Genomic DNA, 24,210 nt, shown 5'->3' on the forward strand with positions numbered 1-24,210 from the left:
GAGAAGAATTAATTAGAATAGAGGCGGTACGAGCAGTGATAGAAAGAGATATTTTACAGTGAAAGATGCTGTAATGCATTTATATGCTAAAGAAAATGACAAGGGAAGAAGAGGGGGTGAGAACAGGAGCCGTCACTGCAAGAAAATGTCATCAGGAGTACAATTAGAGGAGCTGGTGCTGAAAAGCCACATCACTGGGTAGGTTTCCAAGGTAACAGGTGGAAGTGTCAGGGGCACAGGTGAAACCCAGGCATGGAGTGTACCCACTGTGCGGTAATGACTTGGGGTAGAGTTTCATTTTTGTTTGCTGTTTGTTTTGCCCTCATTTTCAGGTTCCTAAAATAGATCCCAAGTTTCCCTTAGCATTACATAACAGTGAGTCAAATCCAGCATTTAAAGATCTTTAATTAGTTTTAACAATTGCATTTCTAGTTAACACAAGCAATACAATGAAGGCTGCTTTCCACACCAGCTGAAAAGACTCCCAGCTTACATGCACACAGGCAGCTTTTGCCAAAGCTCATCCACACCTCTGTCACACTCTTCCTGTGAAGCAAAATACTTCAATGCAGGAGGTCAGAACTTTCCTGTGTGTACTGCTTGTCTCATTCTTTGTCAGACATCCTTACATGTTTTCTTGCCCTGTACCCATCTGCAAGCTTTTGTGGTCACACCATGTGTGATCTCTGGTGCATCGCAGCATCCGCATCCTGCATCCTCCTGTGCTTCTGAAGCCCTGCAGCAGTTGCTTGTCCACAGAGATCACCAGAACTGGTGTCAATTTGATGTGGATTTAAACAAAGCTAGGCCTACCAGATTGGACAGAGAGTTACTTGCTTGAATTTCAAAATTTTGGCTTCTGGTTTGATTCTTGCTTCAGGCATTATTTCAGATCCAACGTCTCAGAAAAAGGTATCTTATCTTCCTGGCTAGGAGCTGTGTTCAGGGCAACTCAGTATGATCTTCTCTGGGAACACTTTTCATTTGTAACAATGGTAGATCACCCACTTACTCGTGCATGTGCTTTGAGAGTGAATATCATCTGTAATTTTTACTGCTTTGTGTGGTACTGAAAAACACATCTCAGTATGATACAGAGCAGGGAAGATTCATAATTTATGTGGACTATATAAGCTATACATAGCCTGATAATCATACCATGATACTTTTATTTTATAAAGTTGATGCTCTAGTACAATGTGCATAGCAAGCTTTCTGCACTGATGCTGGTTCTATTAACCTGTCACTACTTGTTTAACAATAGCACTTTAGAAAAGATCACTTTTTTTTTTTTTTTTTTTTGGTTTGTGAACATATCTACTTTTATGTCAAAAAATACAGTGAGAGAGAGCTTTACTCCAACAAATAAAATACCTGTAAATTGATTTTTCTTCTGTGAAATGCAAAACCATGAAAAGGTCTTGATCACAGTATTTGTTTACTGTGAATTCAACTTCTCTGTTAGCCTAGCTTATATTCACACTGGGGCATGCTTTTCACCCTGCTGATGATAGGGGATAAGTTATTTTTATTATTATGCTTATGAAGCCTCTCATACAGAGAAAGCATTCAGTAGATAGTAATAGTGAACCATTTCCTGACAGGTATGTAATTTTGAATAAGAAGAATCTCGCATCCCAGGTAATGTACTCTTTAAGACCATCAGAAATAACTGTTGGTGTGAAGATGTACAATGCTACACATGGATTATTATTGATTTTGGATTTGTTAATTATGTAATGAAACTGGGCCTGATTCTCATCCAATGCAGGGTCTATCTCCTCTGGATCAGGTATTTGTGTTGCTGTAGCTGAGGTTCTCTGTGTGCTCGGACCAGTCAGAGAGCACTGGCGTCCTTCACCTGTGGGTGATGTGCATAGCTGGGCTCCTTCTGTGCCCTCACCTCCCACAAGTACCAATTTCCTTATAAATCCTGGTTAAGGTTGAAATCCTTGAGTTACCTGTTAAAAATACAGTGTCATCCATGTATCAGTTGCTCAGATTATAGTGTTTGTTTAATCTTAAGATTATCTGGTTAACATTTATCTTAAGTAAAAACGATTGTTCAGTCCTGTATGAAAGGAATAGGGATGCTGAAGAACTAATGGATAAGACAGTAACAATTAGGAAGTTCTTTGCTTAGAGAATAGTGTACATCTTGCAGCCATTTCCATTCTGCTTTTCAGACTATACAGAATAGGGACAAAAAAAAGTTTCAACAACATACAATATGAACATAGGCATTTTTGTGGTAAGATTTTTCTTTAGAAAAAGCTATTCAGTAGAGATCACTATGGATCACTGTGGATGAAAACTCCTCCCAGGACATCTTAAAATGTATTTACACAATTAACCTCATAGTGCTTGAGTAGCCACTCTGTTTAATTAGTGGTATCTAAAAGGTTTAGTCTGTGTAATCAATAAAATTTAAAAGGTCTATAACTTACATTCAAAAATAAATGTATTTGCTTTGTATGAGAGATCATAATTTTACATTACTTCATATTTTTATTCATTTCCTGCCGTTTCATAATGGGCAGCTGCCAGTGGAGAATGTCTCTAAGAGAGAGCAGCTATGCCCGTACCAATAAACTAGACATTACCAGGGCTGCTGCCTACCGCTGAGGCTACAGAATGGCTACATTCTGTTAAATTTGTTATCATCCTAAACAGATGGCTACATGTGAAGAGCCTTTTGGGAGTGGTTCCTGGGGTGCAAGACCCCAAAGATCTCAAGTGAGTGAGTGCTATATGACAAATATTTCTTTGGAGATATTTGCACTCACACTTGTGGGGAGGTGGTGGAGCTGAACTGGAATATCACAGAGCTGAGCCTAGCAAACACGTTTGCTATTAACTGCTGTGGATCTTCCATGTTTAAAGTGTTTGCAGCGATAACATGAGCATATCTCGCATTGAATACATGTCATGTCTGGTGTCTTTCAATGCTTGGTGACATTTTGAGGCAGCTGAAAGATGCAGTAAAAATGCTGGAATCAGCTGAAAGTGTAGAGAGGATTTAGATAGGCAGAATGAGATTACTCAAGTTGTTATTTGACCAAAACATTGGGGTTAATACCTCCACTTCTACAGTGGCACCATGGGACTTTATAGAAACAGAAGTGGTCAAGACCTTGGTTGCTTTTTTCTGCTGAAAGCTGGCAACTCCGGCAAGCACAGCAATCTCACATGATTATGTGGGAGCTTTGGGGCAGAGTTGAGTCAGAAGGAGAAGAATCACTTACTGAAGTGCCAACAACCACTGTGCAGCACTGCAGCTTCCACCAGGATTTACCCTTTACAGGTCTTGTGTCACAGTCACAGTACTGAGCAATAACATTTCCAACAGTGTCACAGCTTAGAGTAACAAAAGAATCTGTTTGAATACTGAGGGTGTCTTAGGACACACAGACAGTGCTTGTCTGTCCTTTTTTCATCACATCTTCCCACATTAGATCTACATGAAATTCAATTTCTGATCTTGGTGTATGCTTGCATTTTATATCATCACAGTAAATAACAAAGTGGACTCTATTAGTATAGCTCCAAGGTGCTGCATTCATACACATAAAAACATGGATGTTCTACTCCTTAAAAAAAAAATAAACAAAAATATTATAACCTTTGTGACTACAGCTTTTCTAAGAAGACTTGCAAATTTTCCGTCAGGACTAAATGAAAATTTTAGTGTCTTCCTTCCTTTTTTTGTTTCTGCAGACAAACATCAAATGGATCAAAAATGAAGCATTTCAGTTTGGGAAGGCTGCCAGTACAGAATGGAGTGTTCAGATACCTCACGTTCCCATTTACCTCTAGGCTCTATCTGTTCCTGTCTCCAGGAGAGGCTACTGTGCACCACAGGAAATAGACTTCATCCAAATAGCATTGCCTGTAAAAGGGGATAGAAGCCTACAGCACTCAGACTGCAGTTCCTAGGGCAATAGTAATAACCAGCAAGCTTTTAAGCTTTTTGAGATATTTTCTCCCCCTCTGTCTCTTTTCACTCTCTCTCTCTTTTTTTAATTTAATTTAATTTTATTTTAATCCCCCTCCATCGTGTATTTCACTGAACTCAAATTCTAAGGTTGCCTTTGCCTTTAGTATATGGCAGATTTATCTACTGCATTCTTATCAAAAAACACTGAAATATTCATGCTGCTTTTAATTTTAGTGCTGCAAGGCTGTAGTGGATACGATGATGCAGGAATTTGTGCTGAGAAAATGGAAGACTTTTTAGTGCTTCAGCTATGTGTGAATATTTTTCAGCTGGGCTCCAAAGTGAGCAAAGCTGACTGGAGTATTGCTTTAAATTATCTATTTCAGTAAATATACAGCCAGGATCTTTAAACGGCTAAGCATACAGCTGGTGTCTGATATCTAGAATGTGGCTTGAAATGTTATTCATTCAGAAGGAGAACAGAAATTGGATTTATTGTACTAAAGTGTACACATACATACACATCAGCAGATTCCTTTGCCTGAATTACCAAAAAGAAGGGCAAAAATGCAACATATTAAAATTGATCTGATGTTTATTTCAATTGAAATGCATTACATTTTAGAGAATTTAAGTGAATTATCTTTGCATTTCTTATTTTCCTGTGCTGGCAGAAGGCAGCCTGTCTCTCCATGGCCGGCATTTGGCTGACTAATTGGCCCCTTGCTTGATTTGTTTTTCTTTCTTTTTCTATATAGCTTATTCTAGTCCTTTCTCTTTTTCATATGGTAACATCACATTTTCTCAAGGTCTGTGAACTAATGTGGATTAAAAGTCAAGCAGCTGCTCTAATACATAATTGATCTACCAGTAGGACACAAAGAACTGATTCTGGTTCTGAGATAGGAAATGTCTTTTTTTTTGTTGTTGTTGTTGTTGCTGTCCTATACTGATGGTCTGAGCTCTTTAATCTATTTCAAATTAAAGTGAATAGGCTACTGAAAACTGACCCATGGTAATAAACTGTTTAAGATATTAATTTGATATTTGAGATATAATGTTTTTATACACGCACAGATTCAAAACTTTGACTTTTTTTTTTTTTAATTTCAGTGTGAATTTTTTCATTTGTTGTTGAAAATACCTTATCTATAGGACTCTGTATTTATCTCTTGCTGTGATCCCACATCTGTTAGTACCTAACAGAATATTTTACTTGTTTAACTGATTTTTATAGTGATGTGAGAGCATTGTACCATGCTATTCAGAATCCCTCAACAACTACATCCCTTTGTGAGTGGACAGATTGAAAAAGGCCATGTCTGCTCACATTAATATTTGCTCTGATTTTGCTTCAGCTTGTCATATGTCACTTTTCTCACTTGCTGAGGAATGACTCTTGACTGTTCAGTTAAAAGGAGGTGGAAGCTTGTTTAAGGCTTAATGTTTAATAATATTCTCACTGAAGTGAGTTCTGTATTTTCAGGCTCCTGTTAAGGTACACATGGCAGTCACAGCAGGGACATTTGCAGCTGTAGCATGAATGACAAGTGGATGATGGTTGCATGATTGTGTGACTAATAGCATGTACGTGCCGGATGGTGGGGCATGGTACAGTGGATGGTGCTTGTACTGGGTCTGGCTGGAATGTTAACTTTCCCGGCAGCAACCCATTCAGTGCCGTACTCCGTACTTGTAGCTGGAACAGCAGTGTTATCACACCAGTGTTGTGTCTACTGCTGAGCAGCAGTGGCACAGCATTGGGCCTTTCTCTAACCCTCCTAGGGGGTGGGCAAAAAGTGAGGAGAGAAACATCACTAGGGCAGCTGACCTAAACCAATCAAAGGGATATTCCATACCATGTGGTGTCACACTCAGCAATAAAAGGTGGAAACAGGAAGAAGAGGGGAGGGGTGGGCTCTCGTTGAGAAGACGTAGGTCCTCCTCTCGAACACCGGCTGCGTGCGTTGAGGCCTTGCTTCAAGGACGTGGTCAATCATCGCTCATTTGTGGGAAGTAGAGAGTAATTTCTTTCCTCTGCACTTCCATATAGCTTTCATTTATTTTGTTTGTTTGTTTTCCTCCCTTTTTCCCCTTTCCCTTTTATTTTCCCCTTAGTTAAATTGTTTAGTTCATGGTAGTCTTTATTTAACTATTATAATTATTTCCCTTTAATTAAATTATCCTTATCTCAACCCGTGAGTTGTTCTTTGCTTTACTTCTCCCCCTCCTTATCTAAAGGAGGGGGAGTGAGAGAGCGGTTGTGGGGTTTAGCTGCCCAGCACGGTAAAACCACCACAGTGCTAATGGATGGGAAGCAAGTGACAGCCTTCAGGGTGTCTCTCCCTTCCATTAAGTCCATTCAGGCGTGCCATATGCCACCATGTACTGGGTATTTAATCTCCTGTTAGGATCAACCACTAACAATGGAGTGAAAACAATGTAAGAAAACAGAAAATGTAATCCATGCTGTAGAATAGGGCTGCAAATCAGAAGGTGGCTAAGTCAAAAAAAGTAGTAAGAAAGGGGAGGGAAGTAATACCTTTTTGCGTACTTTTAAGGCCATTATATTTAAAAAAAAAAAAAAAAGTTACACAGTCTTAGCATACTGCATTAGACTTAAGATCTGAATAATGCTTTAACATTAGAGCAATAAACATCTTACAAACTACAGTTATAAACATTTAACATATTACATGGGCAACAACATTACCTTTCATTAAACAACTGCTATATTTGTAAAAAAGACATACTTTCAGTTGCAATCAACCTTTGTTAGGTTGGTAGACCTCAGAGCAGAGCAATAAACAGTCTCAAAATGAATACTGAATTTCTTTCTTTTGCTGATGAAGTTAATCAGCATTGTAGAATTTCCCTGGTCTGTGAGCTGCATGCTTTCCCCTTTTTGGCATCTCTGTAAATCTGGACTCCCAGGTATGTGTTGATCCAGACCTAGGAGAGCAGCTCATTCCAAGCTTTTGGAAACTGAACCTGTTCAGCCTTAACTGCAGATAGTTTGGCAGCATCAACGTTTTGTAAATCCTTGTCCAGTGAATGTGATGCATGAACCTTCAGAGTAAGGTAAGACTTTAGGTAGGTGGAATAAGCCATTTATATTTTCTGCAGGCACTTCTGATGAAAAGATGAGCAACCTCAGGCAAACCAAGATCTTGAGTACATTACATGGGGTAAATATTAATGTATACCTGCAAATCTTTTTTTTTTTTTTTTTTATTTAGCTTGAGAATTCTGTTGTCACGTTGTTGTTTTGGCTGGTGATGAACTTCAAAAACAGCACAGCTTAGGAAAATGAAGAAATTTTGGAAAATATCAGATACAAAGATGTCATGTAACATCAGTGGTTTTATATTTTTTGTCAGTGACTGACTTGTTCAGAGCTGCCAGTTCTGAAAGAGAAAACTCCTTCATTGTTTTCTTATGTTCAGGAGGAACACCTTGTGTTCCAGTTTGTGCCCATGGCCTTTTGTTGTGTCACTGGCCACCCTTGATAATAACGTGGCTCTGTCCTCTTTGAACCTACCCTTCAGGTATTTATATACATTGATAAGATGTCCCCTGATCCTTCTCTTCTCCAAGCTAGATAATCCCAGCTCTCTCAGCCTCTCTTCAAAGTCATATGCTTCAGCACCTTCATAATCTTTGTGGCCCTTTGCTGGGCTTATTCCAGCGTGCCTGTGCCTGCCTTGTACTGGGGAGCCCAGAACTGGACTGGCACTCCAGATGGTCTCACTTTTTTTTTTTTTTTTTTTCCGTATTAATGTAGTATAGAACGAGGCTATCGATATTTTCTCTTCCTGAGAAGAGATTCGCATGGGCTACACCTGTCTTAGCAAGAAGAGGTCTGTATTTCTAATTTTCATCTTCTAACTCCTTTGGGCATACATTTTCAAGAGTTTCAAGTGTGATTTCAGGATAGATCAGCATCACATTTTTTCATTATTGAGCCAATAATAGCACAGTAGGTGTATTAACTGTGTCCTAGATATGTATGATAAAATAAATAGTAGTTTATTTGCCCAGTTGTGAGCTTCTGTTTTTTACTGTTAGAGTTTCCTTTGTAGCAACTAACACAGAAACAGCCATGCTCATATAACTTAAAAAGACAGGGAATTGATGTCTGAAGTTAGAATTCAACAACAGTGATTTGCGATCCTCCAGAGTAATAACCAGAATGACAGTTCTCCCTCAAACAATACTGAAATTCCCTGGGCTCTCAGGAGAATTTTACGTGTGTGTACTATCAGTAGTCATTCAGGAGTGCAGAAGAAGAGGGAAGCTGAGGTTCACTTACCTTATAGGAAACCATATCTTTTCAAGTGCCTTAGCAAAGCTAAAGCATAGCTGGGCCGTTCAGACAGAGGTTTTCTTAAAGCTGAAAGGTTAACATAAATCTCCATTCTATATTATGATGAAGACATTTGAACACTCTTTGGAACTGGAATAGTTTTGCACTGTTGAAAACTGACCTTTTGAAAATTTGTATGCTGCATAGTTCAAGATACCTCTACTTTTAATAAAATATAACACTTATTAATGGATCTCTAGTCAGTTTTTCAATTTCCCTAGTAATTTAAAGCTTAATTATGCTGCATTCTATATCTCAGTGGCTGTCCTCAGCTGATTTTTCTTAAATCACTATCCCTCCAATTTTACAGTTCAGTTCAGTTCTCAGGACTCTCATTTGCATAGAGTGACAGATTAATATTGGATGGCTAAAATGATTACTGCTCTTAGTGCCTACTGCATTGATGAAGATTGATTTCTCATAGTATGAGGAAACGTGGTTCATGAAATAACTCCTGAATCACTGCAGTTTTCAGTCTATTGTATTATTGTTAATTGCAACTGGTAAAATGATAATCCAATTTTAATTCATCCTGTCTGAAACTAAGAGTTGCATGTCTTGGAGAAATTTGGAGAATAAAAATGTAGGCAACAGTTTAGAAATTTTCTATTTGTAGGGAAAAAGTGATTATTCTGGTTGGAGAATTGGTATCTTTCAGCTCAATTGTTAATTGTCGGCACTGCAAAGCTACGCAGTGTTGCTTGAAAACTGCCACAACAAGGAAACTTGCTTTTTTGCCTCTATGCAGTATCTCTGTACACCTTATCCGTCTGCAGAACTTTTCACCTGTAAACTTTCAACTGTACAGGTTTACTGGTATATCATTAAGGATGTAGCTTCATCTTTATCATTCAGATGTATATCATTCAGATGTAGCTTCTTGCAAATTTTTTCTGAAGACAAAACAGAATTAAAAATCTGCAGGTAGGCTCTGGTTCTTCTGGGAAATTGTCAGTTGGCATGATAAGCTGAAATTACATGGAAGCCATAAGATTTGGTATTTAGTTACCCATTTTGAGTTTAGGTTTTCAAAGTCATTTCAGTTGTGATTAAAAAATGTGTCCTCCATTTAAGATCACTATTCATTTCTCTTTCCCTGCCTTTCTGTTCAAATTTTGAAAAGAAATATGATGAATATGTTTTTCTCTTGTGCATCATGGTAATTTCTCTATATTTCTTTCTGAATTAACTTTAATTTAATCTCCTGTTTTTCATTTCTATCTTATTTCTCTGATTTCTGCTCTCTTATTGTTTCTTTCCATCTCTAACATTTTCTTAAGGTTTCCCTTCCTTCTGCTATGAAGGAGCTGTGAGATAACACAAGAGATCATGTTTTGGTTATACTACACAGAACAAATAGGTGTAGCTCCCCTAAGGGAAATCAAGATAAGTTGTTAACCTACTCACATTTGGAAGTGATCACTGCACAAGGCAGAAGCTATCTGTTTCAATCTGTGACAATTTGTGCTCCTCTTTGAATGGCCTTTGGGCTGTGGGAGGCTTTCCTCATCATGAAAAGCACCATGACAGTCATTCTGCAGTCAGTGGTCTCAGTAGAAACCATGGGCTGTTTGGAGATGAGGTTAGCCTCCCTAACTGAAGGATGGTGACTTAAGGACCGGAAGCTGAGATGCTGGTGTGGCATTTCATTCTCTGGTACACAGTTCCTAGCCAAAGACTTTTCTCTTCAGGAATTTGAGTATGGCATTTTTTATGAACAGTAATTTCCTAAATTATTTCTATTCCACCAGCATTATGAAAGTATTGTTGCTATATTTATACACTGCACAGTTTTCAGTATAGTGTTTTTCCATTTATCTGTAATCTTAATCTAATAAGACATTCACAAGCTGCCTGGAAAATGGATTTTTCTCCCCCATGGGAATTTCCATAGCACAAATCACCATCTGATAATTGCCTATTGTAAAAAATGATTTTCATCACAGGAAAAGAAAACAGTATAGAAGAATAGAAAACCCTATTCTACTCTGTTTCTTACTGTTTTTCTGTTTTTACCAATTTGAGGACAGCATTACACTCTGAAATTTTTTTTTCCCTTTATAATATCATCACATATTCCAGACTGTTGAAGTGATACTGAGAATTAAAAAGGAGACAGTGTTTACAGCTGAAAATAGAATTCTCCTTGGAAAATGGCATTTTCATTTATTTTTTAAAATTAAATCATTCATTTTTCCAAGTTCAAAATGACAAATGAGCTAAGGGGAAAAAATACCCCAAACTCCAACCCCTTGTTAAAACAAGCAACTTAAAAAAAAAAAAAGATTTTCACACAATTTCTAATGAAACTTCAAACTCTTATAAAAAAGCAGGCCAAATTCTCTTGAAGTTAATTTTAAAAAGTAAATAATTCCAAATGAAAAGTAGAGCTTTTATGCAAAATATTTTCTTTATCAAGCCCATATAATTCAAAACAAATGAGTGATCTGAACCTTTTATCCAAATAATGGAAACATAAAATCCATGTAGATTTTATATTTTATTATATTTATATATAGTGTAGACACGTGGTCAGATGGCTTTTCAATCCCTTTCCTCCTAATTAATCTAACCAATATATAATTTTTATGAGTAGCATATTGAAATGAAAGATGGAAGATTATTTGAAATTAAAACAGATACTTAGTAAAAAGAGCAATATTCTCACTGGATAGATATCATCTCTCTCTGTTCTCAGTTCATTCAATTTAACGTAATTCTATATGAGCTGTAAGATAACATGACTAATACAAATGAAAAAGAGGACTGCCAAAAGTCAAATTGCCTCACTGGAAGCTTCTTAGCAAAATGACAACATCCAGTTCTAGATAATTAAATCTTATTTTGTGGAAATGCCACTGAATGATGTCAATTTGCCTTTAGGTAGTGCTCTTTTAGTTGAACACAGTAACAGAAATTTATCTAGGTACTTTTAGTTTGTCTTGAAAATGGTTTAATATTGTTTAATAAACAAGAAAAGCTTAAGCTAGGAGAGGACAACACCATAATCCTACAGAGGGAAATTGTTAAAGCTAATAATTGTAGCATATAGGAGGAAATCTCACAGTCAATATCCCTATCATTGAACAGTAGTTTTGATCCAGCTTCGTTAGATTTTATAACTATCTCAGTGATCCAGGAAAATTTCACCATCATTGAAACCTGAAAAATGAAATACTTTTGCTATAATAGACTGGAAGTAACCATCTGCTCTAGTATGTTTACATTAGCAAATTTTTGGGGTCCAAACCTTAAAGAGTTTATGACAGAGGAGCAGAAGGATCACAAGATGAAGTCTCCCGTTTTTACAGACAACCTGGAGCTCAGCTTCCTCATAATTTAGTAATTTCCGCCTCAAAGCATCTCTTGGATTTGTTAATCCTTGTGAGTCCCTTTTAATTCAGGATATTCTATGATTCTATGGAAATAAGCTCAGATGCTTATTTCTCCCCAAAACTTGTTGGACTTTTGTTGATTGAAATCTCTCTACCACTTTCCAGCCTAGCTGTGCTCATGTGGACCTTTTTCTCTTTTGTTCAGGTGTCAGTGTTGTCTTTGTTTTGAATGAGTCTTTCTTTACCTGTCATTTATTCTCCCTAGTGTGTTTAAAGATAGTATCTGCCTTCTGGTATTTTGTGAACTGAACAGTCCAAATTCATTTAGACCCAGTCTCTCTATCATCCTGCCATACCACTTCATACAGTCCTAGTCTAAGTTCATGTCTTGAACATAGGTGATCTGTCTTGACACACAAGTTACTTTGTTTTGAGACATTATAATTACACTTGTCATGGATGGATGCCTGCAGGAAGCTTGGTATTAGAAATGGCTTGTTCTTTAATTCCTTCAGTGAAAGTTGCAGCTTGGGAGCAAGACTGTGGTTTCCTTTTCTCGTGTGGACAGCAGTGACTCTTGGTTTCTCTGGTACTTTAAATCTTGTAGTACCAAGGAAGTGAAGGTTTGATCTTCTAATTAGAGCTTTTTTGTCTTTGATTTTCCATAGTTTCCTCTTTAATTTAATTTAATGCTAAAAAATAAGTTTAGTCACACTGCATCTTGCATTTCTTATAGAAAGTAGAATGTTCCAGTATCTTTCTTGGGGACTTTTCCATTACAAATATACTGTTTTGGTTCATCATAATGATTTTTTTTTTCTTTTTCTTCTCTGAAGTGCCTGACTTTTTTGAATAGCTGGAGGAGATCTGAATTTGTTATCTTCAGGGATAAGTCTTAAATGTCTTTTACAATATTAATAATTTAATACAGTATCTTTGAACTTGTAATTTTTGTTATGAAGAAACATTTTTCACAGTTTGGACACAGTGGTCTCTTGTTGCCCACAGATGCTACAGTCTGAATTCATCACAGCACTCAAACAATGCCTTAAGTAAAGCATGTGAGTGCGTTCATTGTATTAGTCTAGACAGCCCTATGAAGGATGCCTTAAGGCTGCCCACAAAAACAGTTTCACTGCCCATAAGAACAAGAAACCCTTGGGTATAACCTCAGAGCACACGTACCCAAGAGCAGTGTTAGTATGCGACACAGCGTGCTCAGTGTGGCTATTTGCAGGTGACAGGCAATGTGCTCTTGAGGTCATGATGTGACTGGGCTGTGGGTGAATCTCTGGGCTTGCAGTGGTCCCAGTGGCATCTGAGACTACACTTCTAAGGGATGTGCAAACAAAGTTGAGGTTAGTACTGATTTCAGCTGGGGGAGCCAATTCTCTAAGAGTAGACTTAAGAGATTTAAATGTAGACACAGGACTCAGAGTGGAGAGTACTGTGGGCTTGAAGAAGCTCTTTTATTTTTATTTTATGATAATGGTGGAAATTTGTATCAATACAATAACAACAATGACACCACTAAGAAGACTGATTTTCAGTGGTAATTTAGAAAGAGTTTCTTCAGGTCTCAGCAGAGAGCAGAGAACCCTATGAAACCCTTAGAGCTGCTTAAGATCATGGTTGTACCCAGCAGAGAGTGGGATGTGGTGTCCAGCAAGAGGAAACGTGGTCTCTTAGCATGTGCTGTGGGTGGTAGAGGCAACATCAGCTGGCTACTTGGAAGTGAAGCTGGTAGAGACAGGTCATATATATTATGTGAAGCAGAAAGAGAAAACTGCTGTGCTGTGAGCAAGCAAAACTCTACTGTCAGGATTGGAAACCCAGGAAGGTAGCTTGTGTGGGGTCATTCTCCATAGTTGGTCTGTGGACATCAGAGAAAAGATCAGATACTACCATGCACTGGTAGTCACCTAGTCCTGCAAACAACAGGGTAGAGGCCTGCCCCTTCCTTGACCCCCCGGTGCTTACTATCACTTGTAAACATTGAATCACAAGGACTGCAGGCCCTAATTGTAACCACCCATTTTCCTGCAGGTGTGGTGGAACTGCCATGTCCCATGTTCATCAGGAGTACCTTTAGGTTGTGCTCTTCTGCATCATTAGAGGTTATTGTAAATGCTAAAAAATCCACACATGGAGTATATATAACTAGGTCTTTTCAGTGGTTTGGTAATACCCCATTTGATTTGTTACTTTTCCAGTCAGATGTGTGGCTTACTTTATGGCTGATCTCCATTTGTTACTGTTTTCTGGCATGGGATATCTTTTTCTTAAGATTCATATGATTCATGGATTACAGGTTTTTCTGTTGAAATTCAATATGTCTACAAAGGCAGTTGTGACTGCCACCCTGCCTGTGACTTAATCTACATTAAAACAAAACAAAACAAAACAAAACACCACTACCACCCACAAAAATAACGTGAGAATCAGTGATTTGGAAGAAATTCTTACCTGCTGTTTGTGTAGGGTGGCCATCTGTCTGGCAAATCCCAATGAAGAACTCAGATACATTTGAGAAGAGCCAGACAACCTTCTGACACCTGTTTCTCCAGAGGCTGTTGTGTCTTATTCTGCCTTTTTATTTTCTTATCAGATGCTGATGAGACTGGTGTTTTTATTGTTGTTGTTGTTTTATCTGCATTCAGGAGATCATTTGATTTGATTCTAAGCCCCAGAACTCTTGATAATGCTAGGTCATTCTGACCAAATCTCTCTTTCTCTTTCTGGGTCTAAATTCTGGAGGTTCTCACAGTTCATATTTCAGGAGGTACTTCTGAAAATGGGCATGAGAAATTGATAAATACTCAAAATTCTTAGTCAGTTTTGGGAAAGACATTTAGAATTGCTGAAAAACACCAAGACAAACTGTGTTTTAAAGCCAAGTCCCATGTTGTATTTGAGGATCATTCCAGATATATTAGTGATTGTCCATGTAAATGGATTCCAAGATGCAGGACAAGCTGAAATGTCAAAGTGATACTTCCTAAAGACCCTCCTTTTATCTTTTAGAAATGTACTATCTTCATATATCACCAAGTATTGACAGAGCATCCATTTTGAGCACACAGTAGAATATAAGTACCACTGCCTCTCTCCTTTGAGTCTGTCTGTATGGTTATTGAGATCCTATTCACAAATTCTCCTCAGTTTCTGTGAGAGGATTTTTTTGAGCAATAAAGAGCAAACACAGTTTCTTTGTGCGTGTAAGTTTAGGGACACTTCTATTAATTTAAAAGCTTATAAAAGTATTCAGGAAGGCATTATCTATCATTAGGAATATCTTGTTTACTTTGTTGTCTTCCATATTACCTGCATTATATTATTTTATTATTTGATTCCCATGAACCTTAACACAGTTACCATTCCAGTGTTAATTCTGAAGATATCTTCAAGGACAGTTAGATGAAACTATTAAAAGATGTCTTCTGCAGATATAGTGTATGTTCTTTTTTGTGTGCAGCATGTTGCACTACACTGTGCTTCCTTCCTGGAGTAGCAGCCTCAATAAACCAAACACAACCTTCTGTAGATGAATAGTATATCCTGCAACTAAAGGTTAAGGTGTCATCTAAAGATTTATCCTTCCTAATGGATTCATTGGGTTCCTGTGATAGGCACATAATTTACTACCTTTCATATATCAGAGATTGTGTTCTCAAAATGGTGTTTGGGGATTTATGATATTGAACAGGGTGAATTACATGTGAAATTATCAACCATCCTGTTTGACATTTAGTCAGTGTTGACAAGAACTGGGCATTTAGCAAGTAGCACAATCTTCCAATAAGGTTGTTTAATTTCAAGGCTGTTGTTAATCAAATGGTTCTGGAGAAAATCTGTAAAGTAGGCTGTTAATCACATTGGCTGTTGAGCTGTGACCAGCGAGATGTCGGTGGTGTCTGTTGTAGCTGTCATACTGTCTGCAGAATATTGTTAAGGTATTGCCTCCTTGATGGGAAATATTTCATGTTTCAATCCACACAGACATCACAATTTAGAGGTGGGTGGCACACAATAAAATGGTGACAGAGAGGTGGGAAAAAAGACAATACTGTATTAATCAAGGAGATTGAGATTTTGGAAAACTAGATTTGTATAGGTGTGTCTGCATGTGTCAGTGCTATGCAAGGCACATGCAGATGTACAAGACAATGATGTCCTTATTCTGATTCTGCCATTTTCCATCATGTCATGTTGCTTCTGTATGGATAAGACTCCCTGAGTTAGGAATGCCTGCTGTACTTTTGAAAAGAGCAAATGGCCTCTTTAGGCTTCATTATTGCTGCAGCTCTGCACACACTTGCAGAACTAAGGAGGTTTCTTGACACATGCACTTTTCAAAGTATATTACTGTCTGGAAACATTTCATTAAAGATTTCCTTCCTGCAGTTCCTGCCTTTCTCATTTGAGAGGTCTTGGTTGATATATGCTTATGTGCTTATGATTTTTTTTTGTTCTGTTTTTGTTTTTGTTTTTGTTGGGCAGTTTGGCTTCAAATGACACTTTGTGTGTTATGTCTATGCTGTTGGATGCTTCTACATGGCCTGCTGTCTTGTCTCCAGAGGAGAAAAAAATATACCTGTTTGCTCAGAGGGTCCTGTCGTCCTGTCTAACCATTTGATCTCCTCCTTCTGAGCCTCTGTTCTCACAGACACAGGCCTGAATCTGCCATTATTGCAGCCACACAAAAGAAGTCATAGCTGGCAAGCGTGTCCTTGTCTGTACCTGTATTGTCAAGCCAGATAGACGAATTGCTGCTGCTGTGAGAAAATTTGGTTTTGATCTAAGTGACTGCCATTGTTGGCTTGTCTGGAACACCTGTTGAATAAGGGTTCAAATAGAAGCCATTCATTTCATAAGTCTGTATACCCAACAATAAGGGGATTTGCATCAATTAGATACTTGTAAATCTAGGCAACACAGGAGACAACAGCAGCTTTTTGCATTGTTTGAGCATATGATCAATCAAGCGAAACCAAACTGAGGATATGTAAAGAATCTGGCTATTGCCAAATAGTATTCAAGGACGGAGAGGATGTCCCCTTCAAACTGACAAGCCCTTTGACATATTCTTTTCACTTGGAAGTTGAAAATGCTGATCAGAATCTTTCTGAGGGAGTTATCTACCCCTTGTGTTCAGTAAGAAAAAAAAAGTTATTGCTTCAACACAGATATTCTATCCTTAAATTTAAGCTCCCAGGCCTCTCACAACGTAAGAATTACAGTCATGGATATTGCACAACAGTTTATGCACAATATCTAATGCATTCTCAGTTTTATGAAATATAAATAATATTGGAGACACTTTGACTGGTAGTTTAGATTTACACCTGCTTTTTTAAGGTGGAAATGAGGGACATTTCCAGTGCTCATTAGTGACACTGGAAGAGATAAATGAATACAGTGAATAAAATTCCATAGAAGTGGGAAGGAGAAAAATATATTGTATAGTTGGATTATGGAAAAATCATAGATGTTTTAAACATTTCTGGAGGTTTTTTTTTTTTTTTCCCCCTTCACATGGAAGGCTGGAACACTACTGAGAGGACATGGTTTTGAAGAACATTTATTCTCCTTTAAGGCTTATTATGAAAATTAAAGCATTCAGCATAACAAAAATGATTTGATGCATGTGAGACTTCTGTTATGATTTAACTTACATTGCCTGTTTTTGTTTTGTGACATACAGGACAGTTTTCCAGCTCGTTTTGGAGGAATACATTTCGTCAATCAACCATGGTATATCCATGCCCTCTACACAGTTATACGGCCCTTTTTAAAGGAGAAGACAAGAAAAAGGGTATTCTTCTGTTTAATTTTCCATTACCTGGCAATTGTAGTAAGCAGTTGTATCATGCCGTAAATTAAGTAGATATGCACAATATACCAGCTTGTTATCGGTGGAAAGTGTTTAAATGCATCTTCATTGTAAAGAGCATCTTTACCCATTTTAGAGACAAACACACATTTATCCTTCAAGGACACAGTCAAGCTGTGTACTTAAAGGTATTTTTACACACAAGCATATACTTTGTCCTGGGCTATATAAAAATACTGTCAACATTGTAATTTTTATAAGAAAGTAATTGCAATAAAAATTAAAATTATTCATGTTTTTATTTTATGACAGAGTTAGTGAGTACCAAGTCCTTTCGTACTGATTTCCTTGACATTAGCATGATCTAAAAACCACAGCTGGTACATAGGAACTTGTACATAGTGACTTGAATGAAAGGCAATAAAAGGAAACATGTGTGCATGCATGAGCATGAGCAGTCTTTCAGATGTTGCTTACTTTGCAGCATTTGCATCAGTGCAATTAAATTAGAGGTTGGTGGTAATAACACATAGAAAGTTATTATTTCAGAAACAGGAAATTTGTCATCCAGGAAAACACAATCAACGTTGCATACAAAGCCACTGAAAAGAATATGATGATTTTTGTTTTTGTTTGTTTATGGGGTCAGCTCTCTAAGGAACTCTATTTTCTTTCCTCAAACACAGACCACATGGCCACAATAATTTTTGGTGTTTAGCTGTTTTTTGCTGACAGATTATGCTTGAGAGGTCTCTGGCATTTTGAACTATAGATCACAAAAGCTTTTATGTAATATCTGTTATAAATATGCAAATGAATACTCATTCTTCAGGATCCAGTTGCACTCCACCAACTACAGCTTCAACAAAGAACATTACAGTGCCAGATATGTTTGAGGCCTATTTAAGTCAAGCGCTGCATATGCATAACCAGGGAGTAAAGTAAAGCTCCTGTGTGTGTTACAAGATTAAAAGTGGGAAGGTAGTTGAATGTAAGTGCTTATCAGTTAGGTATCTACATTTTTATTAAGATGCCTGAATCTGTATTTTATATTTATAGAAAAGCTAACTTTCTACAACTGTTTTGTCAATTCTGAATCAGGTCGTTAAATACTTATTTGGAGTTCAAAATTTATTTTCAAAATGTGAAAGCTATGAAAGCTATGACCACCTCTTAAAAATAAAAGCAGCTTAAAGGAAAGAAGAGAGAAGGGAAGAGAGGAAAAGAGCAAGGAAGGAAGGAAGAAAAAGAAAGAAAGAAGGAAAGAAAGAAGGAAAAAAAGAAAAAGAAAAAGAATCATGGAAAAAAAAATCACACAGAATTATCTTCATAATTTTATTAGGATCTCATTATTTATATTGTATTTATCCTGAATTATTTTTGCATTTTTTGAATAAGTCTTGTAGATTTACAACTGACAATTATATTCAGATGAATGTAGTACTAGGTATGTATAAAAGTAATTGCTAAAAAGTGAAACATTCAATTTGAATGACATGGTAAACCAAATTACTTATGCCATGAATATTTGTTCTCTCACACAAGGATATGTTCCTTTCTGAGACGGAAGAATATTACTGGGTTTGCATGTTTATATTAAGCTTCCTGTATCTGCAGTTGACTGGAAGGTGGGCTAAAATACAAGACAAGCATATATTTGGTGTTCTTGTCTTTCTGCCCTTTGAATTTAACTGTGGATAAATCATTCTAGGGATACAGCTGTCCAGAGAAGTCCTTGCCATGTGAAGTGGGATGTGAATTGGTAGCACTTGATATGTCTGTGTGTAGACCCCTGCTTGCCCCATGGGGAGCAAAAGACAGAGTTATGAGGCAACATCCTACCTTGCCTTTCTGGCTACTTCTGCACTAGTAAATTAAAAGAGTGCTGGGCACTGCTATTGCTGCTGTTTGATTGTACAGGCACTCGCTGGTATGTCATTGGCTGGTGCCAGCTGGTGCCTTCTTACACAATGCCCGGTCCTAAAGGACCCATGCTACTCTCTGGTCCTTGCCATCCTATTTGGACAGGTCCTTTTGATAAGGACCAGTGAGCAGCATGGATGAAGTGAGTCTCTTCTAGAGATAAAAGAAATTTAACCATATGTATGTGAACTGTGCCATGACACTTTCTCCTAGTGCCTGAAGTGAATCCTGAAGTGAATCCTGGTTCATTTGCTAAGCTGGTAATAACTACTGTGAGCTTTCTGTATAGCCAAGCCCAAGAGCAGGTATTTCCTTTTAGTGGAAGTTCTGCAAGTCCTCTGAAGTGGGAGAAGGCTATTGAAATCCAGAGGTGCTTTGTTTCTAGTGCTCATCTATCACATGTTGCAGATCTCTGAGGAGAAAAGATGAGTTTAAATATAAATAGAAGTATAAATATGAGTTTACATATGCATTCTATACACACTTTATCTATATAAAAGTAAAGCATATTTGAAAACAATTCAGTCAATGAAAACATTGATAGACAATAATAAGTACTGCATCAACTATTCACTTGTGGTCACAGAAATTATTTTACTGGTATTACTTACTTTATATATTGTCAAGTAAGGATGGTAGCTAGTTGTGGTATCATATAAAGGAAGAAAATCTTTTTCATTACATTGTTATTTACCTTATTTTTCATAGGACTCAAGGCCAGATGCTGAAAGTCAATACTTTCAGCAAGTCCTTAATATATAGAAAGAATGGTGATTTTATTTATTAATGTACTTAATTTATGTACTTTATTAATTAATACAAATTTTAAGGAAAACACATTACAAAATGTCAGCACTCTGTCTAGTCTTCAGTCTGTCTAGTTACTTGAAATTAGTTCTTTAGACCCCTTGTCTTGCAGACATTTTAAGTCACTTATGCTTTAATCAGCTAGTTTGCAAATGCAGTCTGACTGTACTTAAGGCAGAGGCATTATGTGCCTTGGTGGCCACTGCTGTTAGTCCAACACAGTCAGAATACTGAAACCGTAAAATATCCTGTAATAATGCTGATGTAATTTGAACTTTGATGATTGTTGTGATACTGCTTTGTTTTTACCCGTTTATGCACATACAGATATTCCTGCATGGTAATAACCTCAACAGTCTACATCAGCTAATACATCCTGAGATCCTGCCTTCAGAGTTTGGAGGAATGTTGCCCCCCTATGACATGGGGACATGGGCAAGAACACTGCTAGACCATGAATATGATGATGACAGTGAATGCAATGTAGACTCCTTCAATGCTCCCACAAAAGATATAGAAAAGGATCTCTCTCCTAAGTCCATGAAAAGGTGGGTTAAAGGTACCATCATCTTCTAGTATCGCCATGAGGTTAACATTTGCCTTCCTCCTGTTTTATGAAGCTGTAGGTAGTTTCCTCAGCTTATTGTGTATAAGGACTTTTTTTTTTTTTTTTCTTTTTCCCCTAAGTAGATTGCTGTTGAGTATAGCCCATAATAGGTAGTGTATACAGTACTGTTTGGAATAAGCTGATATCCCACCCCAGCTTACATCAAGTATTAGAGAGCCAATGAGACTCAGTGCAGAGGATGAGATGGGACCAGTTGTCCACCTGGAGAGGGATGATAACTCCTGCCTTTCTCCATCTCATTTTCCAGTGCCTGATGTATGCCAGCCTGTACATACAGGCTGTATGTACAGCCAGTGTAAATGCCAGCCATTTGCACTGCCTGACCTGTCACAGTGACTGCACACAACAACAACAACAAAAAAAAGTACTGAGGAGAACCAGGACAAAATTAGTGCCAATTGTTGCTCTCAGTTCTGGTGAACTTCCTGAATTAAGATGTTTTTCTCCTTGAGGAGACGCAGTATAATTACTTGCTGTATTTTACCATTCGAAATCAAAATATGGTGAGAGGTTAGTTACATCTACTGTAACTATGGAAGCAGAGAGGTTATTCACGTGGGAGAGGTGAATCTGGTCCAGCCTTCTGGCCAGCAGAAGAGAAAGGCTAGTAGAAGAGAAAGGAAAAAGTTACAACAGGGTAAAAAAGGCTGAGTAAGGCAGCAAAAGTCAGTGTGCAGCTCATAGTGGGTAAGGGGTAAGCTTAGCAATGAATCAGAGAACATACAGGGCAGAAAACTTTATATATAAAGTCTTTCAAAGTAAGTCAAAATATGTTAACTTAAGAATTCAGTTTAAGGAGATGGTATTTGATGTAGAAAGGAGAGAGACTCTTGGAGCAGATCAGACAGGAGAAAATATTTTGAGAATCATCAGCCAGGAAAATAAGTTTGATAAGTGAATATCTCATAGATTTGGAAGGACAGTGCAGTTTGAAGGAGAGATAATTTTTTTAGGAAATAAGAGGCAACAGGATATTGCTGTAGAAATAAAATAATTAAAAAACAGACAAACAAACAAACAACAACCAACCAACCAAACAAAAAAAAACTCCACAGAACAGTGAAGTTTAAAGATTTTGTATCAAAAAATCTGTAAAACCTTGAAAATGAGAAATAGCAAGAGATTGGCTGTGAATGAACTAGGATAGGACAAGGAGAAGTTAAAGAAGATTTTGAATCCATGAGAAAAAATGAAATACAAGCATTGAAGAAAATGGGAAAGTGAATAGCCTGGGAAGAGGTGGAGGGGAAGTGAGCAATACATTTATATATGATTTGCACAATATACAAGAATTATAAACAGTAGAGAAGCTACTGAAAGAAGAAAGAAAAAATGGAATATAGGAGCTAACATGCTGAAGTCTTACTGATGCAAAAGGAATTAATGAAAGGAAATTGCCTCATTCAAGGATGCAGCAAATCCCCAGACTATTCTGGAAAAGTGTAGTAGAAAAGCAGTGGATTGACAAATTCTTCATACTTTCTTAAGAGGAGAAAGCACACATATTATTCCCATTTAACTTGTGGTTAAAAAGTCTTTCATGCAGAATTACACTTCAGTGTAAACTTCTAATCTGCAGTTTACTACCAGATATTCTTTCAGTCTGGGTTAGCTGACACAGTAGGAGGCCTATTGCAGAAAATAAGCATGTTGAAAATTGTATCTGCATTATATTCAGATGAAATTTTCTCACCTTCTTCATATTCATTTTCAGTTAGCATATCTGCAGTGCTTGCTGAAATCTTCCTTCCCAGTTGCTGGATATAAAAGATACCAAGCAGATTTACTGTGCTAGTACCAAATAGAAGGGAGTGGTAGTAAGATTCTGAACAGAAAGTCCCAATACTTTCTTATATTAAGTGCACAGACTGTGATAAAGTAGAAACAGAAAAGTTAAGGTATAAATAGATAAATCAATTCCATTTAAATTTAACTTGAATTTGGCATCTGAAGGATTATGTTTCTCTTGGCTTAAAACCACACTAAATGTGATACATTACTGCAGAAGAACAACATCTAAAAACCATGAATTAAATCAATGAAAAGTGCTTGACTTCACAGACCAAATTTCACAAGGGTGTAGGAGGTCTCCAACGATTATCTTGTTTAATTTGGCTTGGCATTTTAGAATTATAATTTATTGCTCTGGAACAATATCCTTCTTAAACCCAGATCCTGCTAAGAGTTCATTTCTTTGTTACTCATTTCTGCCCCCATGTGAACCACTGAAGTTCTTTCAGAACTCCTTGACCTTTGGGTGAATTGGATGACCTCTGCTTGAAGGAAAGGCTGAGCATGAGGAGTGTGGTTGAGATAAAAAAGAAACCAGAAACACAGACCTCCTAGAAGAACATGTTCATGTTGTGGCACTATTGCATCTGTCTCAGCAATCATGTATATAGTCTGTGGCTTTGTCCACACAAGGCTATCACAGCTGAGGCACCAGCTGCAGCTGCAGGGATATGCATCCTGCTCTCAGCTAACTACACAGGGTCGATATCTGTTTTGACCAACTTTGCAATGTATCCGTGTGTGGCTTTGGTTACTCACCTTTGCAATGGGACTTTGCATTACAGCTCTGTCCTACTATGATTTGTGAGAATTTATTCAGCAATGTGTTAAAGTTATTTGGGAGATGTAAATAGAAGGTACAAATATTTTGAGTGCCTTCACACATAAATTGCTGTTGAATGGAATGACAGTAAATGTTGATTTAAAATGAATTTAAAATGAAAGCTATTTCTTCTTCTACAAGGTATTTGAGCTCCTGAGCTTGCAAGCCATATGATCAGGCTTTGTGCAGTTTCTTTTTCACATCTGTCTTGGGACTGAGAAGCTTGGGTACCCAGGGAATTTATGGTCAAAATTCCCTCCCTGGAAATTTGAGGCCAGGTGTATAGTTTTTGTCTCCTTTTCAGTTCCCCAGATAACTGGAAGCAATGGTTACTCAGACGTTGTCAGCGTAGGAGAAAGCTCTGTCTCCTGTTAGTACTCCTATTACATACAAATAAGAATTCTTTGAAATTAGCATGCTCTACTTATTTTGAACTGGATTTTCCATGAGTACAGCTTCCTACCAGCAATGTCAACCAACTTTGCACAGTGCCTTGTGGAGACAAAATTAAAAAAAAAAAAAAAAGTGTTCTTAATTCAGTGGTTTAGCTTTCTGCCTGATTAACTAACATTCTAGATGGGTGTTATTGTACAGTCCTAAAAATAAATAAATCATGTATATCACAAAAAAAAAAAAAAAAAAAAAAAAAGATATTTAAAGCTATTTTTCTTGACTTTAGCATCAGGAAGATAATGTGATAACTGTTATTTGAAAATAACAATTGTATTGTTATTATATGTAAATTTTTGGTGTAAGGTTTGATTCAG

General features: G+C 37.3%; 1 protein-coding gene across 1 annotated transcript in view; it reads left to right on the plus strand.

Moving 5' to 3' along the window:
* CLVS2 (clavesin 2) overlaps window positions 1-24,210 on the plus strand; it is a 59,297-nt gene that overhangs the window by 25,199 nt on the left and 9,888 nt on the right. The window contains exons 3-4 of the mRNA XM_084515654.1: window positions 17,343-17,453; window positions 20,529-20,749. Of these exons, the coding sequence (XP_084371780.1) occupies window positions 17,343-17,453; window positions 20,529-20,749 (332 nt within the window). The remainder of the gene's footprint in view (window positions 1-17,342; window positions 17,454-20,528; window positions 20,750-24,210) is intronic.

The sequence above is a fragment of the Aythya ferina genome (assembly GCF_964211825.1).
Source record: "Aythya ferina genome assembly, chromosome: 3".
NCBI classification, from domain to species: domain Eukaryota; kingdom Metazoa; phylum Chordata; class Aves; order Anseriformes; family Anatidae; genus Aythya; species Aythya ferina.